Below are 10021 nucleotides of genomic sequence, written 5' to 3'. Positions count from 1 at the left end.
GGTCCTCAGCAAAGCCCCGCCTACAGCCCGGAACCCACGTTTACCCCTCTCAGGGAACTCGGCCCGGGCTTCGCCATTGGTCCTGTGTGGAGGGGAGGTGGGACCTGAGTCGTTGACTGCAGTTGTGGCGAGAAGGATTGGACTGTCGGTTTAGGTTAATTCAGGATCGGGCGGGAGTGACGGGAGCTTGTAGGTGGCTAAGTATGTGCCTGAGAACTCAGCTAACTTTCTTCTTCAGCTTTTTTCTTGCCCAGAACACATTAGGGGTTAGTTGTTAAGTGAGTATTACAAAATATTAGACCCTTGAAGGCACTCGGAAGCCAGTCCCTTAATATATTATCACGGCAATTCATCAGTATCCGCTCTTCCTACCCCTTTGGCGTGCTTTCTTCAATGTCTTTGGTCAATGTCTTAATGGCCAGAGGTGACATAATGTGGATACAGGGTATGATGCCGGAGCTTGCTGCTTGGTGGAGATCTTTTGAGGTAAGCAGAGGCCATGCTATTTTATAGATTCTAACAGACCATAACTGACAGACCATAGGTGGAGAAGGAAAGCAAAGGCAAGAGCCTGAATATCCAGTGCTCTTTGTGGGCTGTCAGTTTTGCGCTTAGTGCCAGGAAATTCAAGTCTTACAAATGCCTCCTTAATGTGGAGGCTTTCAGGACAGGCGAGAGCCTCTGGGTCCTGGCATTAGTCTCATTGCTCCTCCAGTCACATAACCCCCTAGAGCCAGCCCACTTACTCCACTTCTAGCTGTAAGATCAGGAGCTGCGGACCAAACCCCTCCAAAATCAGGCATTAGGCACTCTCCCTTTTTGTCACACCACTGCCCTAGGGCCTCTGGATCTCCTCTACTTGGCTACCTTTCATACATTCTTATTCCGCATGCCCCAGAAACCACTAAATGAACCATGGCACTAAAGTGGTCTCCATTTCACATCATTCTTTACCAACTCCTCTGAGCAGACAAAACCTCAGGACCTTTCTACTTCCCCAAACTTATCATTGTCATTGATTCAAGGACAGAGGGGAACTGACTCAAGGACCAGGGTGCCTTATCTACAAACCCAAGCCCCAAGTGAACAGTCCTCTTATCTCCTCACATGGCAGTAACAAGTTTCAGAGGTCCAAGTACCATCTAAGCCAGGCTTAGATAGACCTAGTTTATAGCTTGGACTTGGAAAAAGAAAAAGAAAACCATCATTTTCTCTTGCCAAGTTTCCTCATACCCAGCTTCACACCTACCAACAAATGCTCCTCTGGGCTGGGGATCACAAAGGTCTTAGGAAAGAACTTCATAAAGAGAAGCCAAGCAGTGCCCCAGAGGAGCAGTGACCTCTGTTACCTCGTCGGTAACCTCAAAGCTCCACTGATCAATATTTGATCCCAATTTAGCATCTCACAGAGGATTTCCTCTTAACCCTAGAATAGTCTGACCTGGTTTCTTCTCTCTGTGGTTAATTATCCACAGAGACTAGCCAGCTGACCAGAAGACTGAACTCTGGTGCCTCAAGAGATAGGCATTTTCAGTGTGAGGCAACCTAAGGAATAATTAGAAGTGAACATAAGGATAAACTACTGATAATCTAGTGATTGGTGGGAGCGTAGGTAACAGTAATGCTCTAAGCCCTTTGACACAGTGTCCTGGAGCCTACTGTCATGAGCACTATACAGACTTATTTTGAAGTTGTTTAGCCCTAACATTCACTGCTATAAAGTCAATGGGAAAGCCCAGGAAGCAAGTGGACTAAATGGTGCCTCTCCGGAGCTGGCTTAGAGTCTTTTTCTGAAAATGGATAGGACACGGGGAAGAAAGTTAAGGGAAAATGAGTGGTATGGATAAAACAGCCAACTGAGTTCTAGGCCCAAATACAACTAAGTGCCTGAGAACTGGAGGAAGGGGGAGAAGGCTGAGCACTGAGGTCATCTTGACCTTGGGAGGACCTCTTTAAAATAGACAAAGGCAATGGTGCCCTCTGGTGGCCAAGGATAAGTGCAGCCTAAACCTAAACTTATTTAACAATCTACATCAGTAGACCAAACTCCTGTATTTAAGGGGTAAAAGCTAAAATTTATTGAATATTATTTCCAGATACTATCTAAGTGTGGTACATACATTACCTTATACCTTGATTAATCCTCACAACTCTAAGAGATGTAAATATTAATATCTCTACAGGAGAGGAAACCAAAGTTTAGATAGGAATGTACCTATACCCATGTATACCAAGTATCTTGTTTAGGGCCATAGCATGTAACTGGCATTGCTCAAATTCAGACTTAAGATAGTGTCACTCCAGAAGCTGCATTTTAACTATTAAGCTCTACTGTTTGTATGATGATGATTGTGAATTATCAGCTGCAGCTCAGAAAGGACTTTTGAGTCATAGTTAACTGTCTCCTGGTTATATCAGTATGTTTTGCTATATTTAAAAATATTTTAAAAGGACCTGTAGTCTAACTTATCTGTAAAAACTTTTTTATACCCATACTTGAAATACATAAATGGTGACCCTCTCAGAATACATAAAGGGGAGACAAACATTTAGCACCTAAAATGACCAAAGGGGTAAAAGGGGCTTCTCACATGGAATAATCAGTTTGGAAAAATAACTGAAGAGAATATAGTGTTTTTTCACTACAGAGTATTAGAATCAGAGGGCATGCATTCAAACCTGGATGTAGTTGTTTTTGTTTAATTTGAAAGACTATTTATTTTTAGAGACAGGGGGAGGGAGAAAAAGAGGGAGAGGAACATCAATGTGTGGTTGTGTCTTGTGCACCCCCTACTAGGGACCTGGCCTGTAACCCAGCCATGTGCCCTGACTGGGAATCAAACTGGAGACCCTTTTATGTGCACGCCAGTGATCAATCCACTGAGCCACACCAGGCAGGACCTGGATGTACTCTTCAAAGAAAAGAAGTTGTACTACTTCACAGCCAAGGGGGACTATGTGGAGACTCCACTACCACTGCCAAGTGAGGTTTAGCAGAAAGACCACTGGTCTAGGGATAAGATGACCACTAGGGTTGAAGTTGGCTCCTGCTGACTAGCAAGGCACAACCTCACTAAGCTTGTTTCTTCATCTGTAAAATGGGAGTAACATCCATTTCTTAAGAGTTGTAAAGTTAATTCAGAACACAAGTTTGAACTGCATGAATCCACTTATGTGTGGATTTTTTTAAAATAAAACAGTCGGCTCTTTGTATTCCCCAGGCTTCATATCCACAGTGTCAACCAACCACAGATCAAACACAGTAGTTTTGATCTGCATTTGGGAACTGTGGACACAGAGGATCAAGTGTACGCATTGCTTGATGCCATTTTATGACACTTGAACATCTGCATATTTTCTTGTCCGAGGGGGTCCTGCAACCAGTCCCCCAAGGACACCAAGGGACAACTGTAGTTAAGTTTTTAGGGAGTCTAAAGTTGTACGTGGATTTTTAACCATGCAGGGATTAGTGCCCTTGACCCCCCACATTGTTCAAGGGTCAATTGTAATAGTTGGTTTTTCCTTGCTATTTATCCCAGTTCTCCATTTAATGTTTTAGAGGGGGTAAGGGAGAGAGGGAGAGAAACATCAGCAGGTGATACATTGATTGGTTGCCTCTCACACACCCCAATTGGGGACTTGGCCCGCAACCCCAGCATGAGCCCTGACCAGGAATTCAACTGGCAACCTTTCCATCCACAGGCCGGCATTCAGTCCACTGAGCCACACCAGCCAGGGCCCAGTTCTCTATTTAAAGGAAACTTGTCCCTGCTGATACTTATTTTTAAAGGACTACATTTTCACATCATAAAGTTTCCTGGTCACTCCTGGATCTCACTTAACACAGGTTTTGGGAATGTTTAAGTTTCATCATTTTAGTGATAGATTCATTTAGAAGGTATCTAAAGCTTCAAGTGTAACCAGATATGTAAGGTTGAGTATATGTCCTATTACAGGGGTTCCCAACCCCGTGCCACTGACCAGTATCAGTTGCCTGTTAGGAACCCTGGATGGCACAAGAGGAGGTGAGCGGCAGGCAGGAGAACAAGGGAAGCTTCATCTCCACAGCTGCTCTCCATAGCTCCCCATTGCTCTCATTATGGCTTGAGTTATGCCTCCTGTCAGATCTGCTGCAACATTAGATTCTCATAGGAGCTAGAGCCCTACTGTGAACTGCGCATGCGAGGAATCTAGGTTGCACACTCCTTATGAGAAGAGAATCTAATGCCTGATGATCTGAGGTGGAGCTGAGGTGGTGATGCTAGTGCTGGGGAGCAGCTGCAAGTACAGATTATCATTAGCAGAAAGGTTTGGCTGCACAGAGGCTGTAATAAATCAGTTGCTTGCAGACTCATATCAAAACTCTTATCAGGTCCTGGCTAGTATGGCTCAGCCGATTGAGTGCTGGCCTGCAAAACAAAGGGTCACTGGTTCGATTCCCAGTCAGGGCACATGCCTGGGTTGCAGGCCAAGTCCCCAGTAGGGGCCGCATGAGAGGCAATCACACATTGATGCTTCTCTTTCTCCTTCCCTTCCCCTCTCTAAAAATAAGTAAATTAATTTTTTTAAAGGGACTCTATCAGTGAGTGGCAAGTGACAATTAAACTGCATCTAGTTGCAGACTATAAAGGTCCCCTGACCCCCTGCAGAAAAATTGTCTTCCAGGAGATCAGTCCCTGGTGCCAAAAAGGTCAGGGACCACTGCTCTATCAAATACTGGGCTAGAATAATCTGTTATGGTGAACCTCCAGAAGGTTTCTTTGTTTTTTTTTTTAATTTTTAGAAGATTTTATTTATTTATTTTCAGAAAGAGGGAAAGGAGGAAGAGAGAGAGAGAGGAAAATCAATGTGTGGTTTCCTCTCACATGCATGTGCCCTGACTGGGAATTGAACCTGGCGACCCTTTGGTTTGCAGGCCAGTACTCAATCCACTGAGCCACACTAGTCAGAGCCAGAAGGGTTCAGATAAATCCATGGATTCCTTGTGGTAACCTGTGATATGAATCAAAGATATGCAAAGTATACCTTTTTAACCTGCTGAGGACCAAGTCAAAGACAGTAACATCTGCTCTTCTCTATGCAGAGTGCATTTCTATGTACCAAGGTCAAAGAGTTGGGCTGGAGAGTTCTGAACAATTGTACCTTGACAAACTAGTGAGGGGCATCACAAGTAATTTGTTACTAGTTAACATTAAATTCATTTTATTTATTAAAACTTGTGAATAACTTACTTGGTAAGTTGAAAGTTTCAAGTTCCCTATATATGAGTACTCTCACTTATACTTCTGATCAGCTTTCTGATAGAAGAGTAAGACACCAGGAGGCAATGGACAGAATCCTGGGTATACTCTCAGGGGTATGAAGCATGTGAACATTATTCATGGGCACCACAGAGGGCAAACAGTTTAGTTTTTTCCAGCTGCTCTGGAAAACTGACTTGATAGGATATAGTGTTTCGTATGAATGATGAGAGAAGAGGAAATTAACATTAGACCTTGAGTTTAGTTGTCAGCTATTATCAGGGTACTTGCACTGAGCTCTGTCTTGTGTTAGATTTCACAGGGATTTGTGGTATAAGGAAGCTTTGCTGAACACATTCATTCTGTGTGCAAGATAATAAGAGGAAAAAGGACTTCAAATAGAAGCTAGTTCATAGCTCTGTCAGATCAGATAAACTCTTGGAAAAGTTAGTTTATAGATGCAGTTTTGCCACTAAATACATAACTTAAGGACCTGTGGTTTCTCTGGGCCTTAGTTTCTTCATATGTAAAATGGACAGAGGTAAACTAGATGACCTCCAAGTTCCCTTTAGATTCTCAAACACGGAATTTTAAAAGTCTTTAAAATGTTTATTCAGTTGTTCTCTCCCTGAGGCATTCCTGGGACAGAAATGTTCCATTCCAAACCCTAAGACAGCCAAACTCCAGAGTAAGGGTATTTAAAAAACTCCTCAAAGAAGTTATCCTTTGTTTTCATCCTTATGCCACAGTACAGAATCTCTACATACAGAAAGTGAGGCCAGACTTACAGACTAGATTGACAATAGCCAGTGATGAAGATGAAAAGGGTATACTTTAGTACTGCTGTTGGCATCAAATCTTAAAAATTTAGGCCATCAAATAAGGCCTTTCATTAAATAACATTCCTTACCTAATTTCCCCCTATCTGAAAAAGCCCTTACTTCTCAGCTGAGTTGATCACATCCATCTCCCCCTTCCTGTATGATCTTGCTGATCCCTCCATCTGGAAGGGCAGGGAGGGAAGAATAATGCATGTCCGTTATTTCCTTTAAGACCAAGCTCCGTCTTACTTTGTTTCATCAGTATGAATACATGCAGTTTTTAGACTCCTATACTACCATACTTCTGTTCTCTTACTTACTCATAGAGGGTCATCTTCTCTCCACCATTACGCTTTTAAACACACTGTATTGAGTAGGCACTGAATAAATGTGTATCTAGTTTGTCAGTGCAGTGGGAAACTCAGATGGCAAAAAAATGAAAGCTTCAGCCTCCTCCTCCCTCTATGCTCTACCATTCCCAAAGTTCTTCCTCCCATTCCTTTTCCTTTCCCGTCTGGAACCCCCTATCTTCGAACCTAATCTAAGGGCCAATTCTGAGCATGAAAAGACAACACAGTTCGTACTTTTGATTTCATATTTTTTCAATTCATTTCAGTAAAAACATAATATAAAAGGCATTGCCACCTTTTCCCCTCCTGGGGGTGATCCATCAGTTCAGGCCGCTCCAGTGGTTCACAGCTCGTCGTGCGATATGTGCAGGGCATGGTCACAGAGATCTGCAAACAGCACGTAACAGTTGGAAGGAAACTGCCATTCTTATATTGATATATGCCACTACCAAGAAAACACCTGAAAGGCAAACTGATGTACATAACAACCACTATTTTTCAGAGCATATGCTTTTAAATGACAAAACATTCCCATTATCCTCTCACCTGTGCCTCAGATGAAAGAGCCACACATTCTGAAAGCTGACCGGAAGAAAATAGATAGGAACAACCCTAGTCCGTAAGCCACAGGTAACAGAAGGCCAACTCGAGCCAACATCAGGGGATTCAAGGGAGGCGGGGCATGCTAAAGAATGTGCCAGATTCCACAGAGCTATGTGGGCAGAAGGTAAAGTGGGAGCAGCTTACCTGTCCTCTTACTACAAAGTTTGTCTTTAACATTGTCAGCCTCTCGGGAAAAGAATTCTATGAGTTCATCCTCATATTCCTCCACAATGCTCTCACACTGCCAACCCAAGGGAGAAACGAGTGAGAGAAAGCAGCAAGAAGAGGCTTCTTGCTTCTGACTCCAGAGAGAACAAGGATATTAACCCAACTTTCCACTTGGTTCTCCAATAACCCCCCCTAATTTCTAAGACCCAGCTACCCATTCCCATAGCTCACCACAAATTTGAGGGTGCCACTGATGTCTGAATCAATTCGGATGCCCTGTAGATCCAGTTTACTGGATTCTCCATTTCGGCTCACTACACGTACATAATTCTTGCGGTGGGTGGAAGGGTCAATCTGTTCCCCATACTCCTTCATCCGGTCACATACTTCCTCTAGCAGCTCTGTGAGGTGGGCCTCTGAGCGGGCGTAAGGCACCTAGAAATGTCCTCAGCCTTGGGTCACACTCTTCTACCTCTGTACAGTTAATTTACATTCTTACTTTTCCTTCCAAATCTAGCTCAGTCAACCTATTCTAAAAAGCCTGTCCTATTTAAAAACAGTATGGTTTATTTGTGTAATTCCTTCCGAAGTGCTTTCAAATACTGTATATGACCTTTTTTTAAACTTCATTATACATCCCTAAGAAACAAAACAGGTGTCATTAGGTCCAAATTATAAACAAGAGACTTCTTTGATTAACCCTAGTGAACTATGTGTTCTTTTTCTTGAGCTCCCTTAATTTTTATGGATGTAAGATAATGATTTTTTTATTAAAATGAGACTAAAACCTTCCTTCAAGAGGAGGGCACTGGAAAGGGAGTGTAGGCTTTGAGGATAACAACTCTTACATCATTTCACTAGCATTAGAACATTTATATTTCTTTCTTTATTGATAACTAGGTACAGCTTTGTTATATGTGTTGTTTTCAACTAAAAGAAATTTCCTAAATACAAGGATGAGAACTTCTATTTGTCTTTTGAATGAGTTTGTGTGAATACCATATTGCCATATTGAAAACATGAGTCACATGGATTAAGAATGTGGAGAAAAAGGCCATCAGGGTTCCCCATCTGTTAACAACTTCTACAGCAGAAAAAAGTATCAAGGCTTGGAGCCAGGAAGCAAGTGCATAGGGTTTGAGTGTTCCAGCCTCTCCCAAATGAGACAGCCCTTTTAGATACTTCCCTGGGTCAATGTTTTCTTCATTTCTATTAAACCAGCTCCTTCTTAATTAGCTGAGTCCTTATTCAAAGTCAGAGTGAACTACTTTATTTGATGAAAAAGTAGCAGTTACCTCCACCACTGACTGGCTGCCATCTGGATTGATTCGGAAAGAGCCCATCTGAATGGTCTTCTTGGGATCCACCTGGGCAATTTCCCACTCCAGTTCATCCACCAGAGCCCTGCAAGCTGGTGCAGGGGGAGAGAAGGGGGTGGGGTGGGGGGGAGAATCATCCCAGGGATTTCCATTTGTTCTTACCTAGGTTTTGGATCTCATGTCCTCCCAAGACTCTGCGTTCCCCACCCTCCTTCCTCCCACTTTTCTTTGTGTCTTTACCTCCACAATGTAGATCCTGGCTCCTCCGAGCCCAGGCAGTTCCCAGCAGGGCCCCCAGAAGCAGGGCCAGCCAACCCCAGCCTTTCATCTTTAACGGAATGGGGTTGCTCCACCTGGGTTTGGATTGGAATAAAGCATAAGGATGAGGAGCCGGCTCCATTCCCCCACCCGTCCCTCATCCCAAGGCCTACAAAGGCCTCAGTGTGATTCTGGTTCTACTTTCCAGGAAATGGCTAGGATACAAAGGGGCTCCTCTGTTTCAGCGCTCGAGTACCTGGATTCCCCCAGGCAGTGGGTTAGAGCCGAGGTCAGGACTTGGGGTTCAGCCCCAGACAATACGTCGACTGGTGAGGCCCTAGATGCTGGTACTTCAGCGTCCGGCGAAGGGCTCATGGGGCTATGTGGCAGCTACGGAACGGAAGTCGGCGATTAAGCGCTGACGAGAGGCACAGAGGAGCTGTCGGCCAGGAGGCCGTGAGGTGGCTGGCCGGAGCGCACTCAGCAACTAGGGCCTATTCGGACCCAACACCAAAGATTACTGAACCCCCACCTTCAGCCTATAAACTATTTCCCCTGCGGACCAGCCCCCTTTTGAGGACCCCGCCATTGCCTTCGTTCTAGTCTGTCCCCAACCCTCAGCGCCACTCGCAGCCACTCGCAGCCGTCCCACCTCTGCTCCCAGTCCCACCTCTGCTCCCAGGGCCGCCGCTGTGGCCCAGGCACTGGAAGTCGATCTGTCTCTCCCTTAGCTCCAGACCCTAGCGCCTGGCTGCGGGCGAAAGGGGCTGTCCGGGCTTCTCCAAGGCGCTCCGGCGCTTTTCAGTCACCGGGTGTCCGGGTGATCGCCTGAGCGGCTCCACGCACCCTAGGTGGGTACCTAAGCAGGGCTCCGATTCACTGCCGTGCAAGCCCCTCACCAGAGACTGACTCCAAACCCGCCCATCTACTCTCGCGCGAACAGGCCGCTTAGGAATGACACCAGACAACAAGGACCCCGGTGGATCGCAGGACCCAGACTTGCGTGGCTAGCAGCTCCACGTAACCACTAGGGGTCAGCCGAAGAGTAGGAGTGGCCTGAAGGGCAGATTCCGGACTGGTGCGTGGAGGCGGTCAGGCGCATGCGTGTGTCACTCCACGTGGGCTAGGATCTTCAAAAACTAAGGTGCGCTAGTAGCCCAGAAGCAGCCCTGGTTTCAACAGGCAGGAAACTACCTCTCCCGGGAAGCCCCGCAGCACCAGCAGAGCCCTCGTTAGTAGGTACAGGTTAAAAGGTATTCTGG

General features: G+C 45.2%; 1 protein-coding gene across 3 annotated transcripts; it reads right to left on the bottom strand.

Annotated features, from left to right (window-relative positions):
* Window positions 1-5852: 5852 nt before the first annotated feature.
* CNPY2 (canopy FGF signaling regulator 2) lies at window positions 5853-9810 on the bottom strand. 3 transcript variants are annotated; one of them, XM_045829164.1, is made up of 8 exons: window positions 9430-9810; window positions 9016-9149; window positions 8742-8854; window positions 8478-8593; window positions 7414-7617; window positions 7159-7255; window positions 6707-6798; window positions 5853-6243 (listed from the first exon to the last, which is right to left on the bottom strand). In XM_045829164.1, exons 2-7 carry the CDS (start codon window positions 9132-9134, stop codon window positions 6755-6757), a joined length of 693 nt encoding a protein of 230 aa, XP_045685120.1. In that variant the 5' UTR covers window positions 9135-9149; window positions 9430-9810; the 3' UTR covers window positions 5853-6243; window positions 6707-6754. The 3 variants fall into 3 exon arrangements, with proteins under 3 accessions (XP_045685120.1, XP_045685119.1, XP_045685121.1); XM_045829163.1 differs by lacking the exon at window positions 5853-6243 and having other exon boundaries at window positions 6643-6798; window positions 9430-9808; XM_045829165.1 differs by lacking the exons at window positions 5853-6243; window positions 9016-9149 and having other exon boundaries at window positions 6643-6798; window positions 9430-9805.
* Window positions 9811-10021: the final 211 nt, after the last annotated feature.

The sequence above is a fragment of the Phyllostomus hastatus genome, unplaced genomic scaffold (genome assembly GCF_019186645.2).
Source record: "Phyllostomus hastatus isolate PE091 unplaced genomic scaffold, TTU_PhHast_1.1 phas_scaffold_93, whole genome shotgun sequence".
Lineage (NCBI taxonomy): Eukaryota > Metazoa > Chordata > Mammalia > Chiroptera > Phyllostomidae > Phyllostomus > Phyllostomus hastatus.
This window is presented reverse-complemented; position numbering and strand designations above follow the sequence as displayed.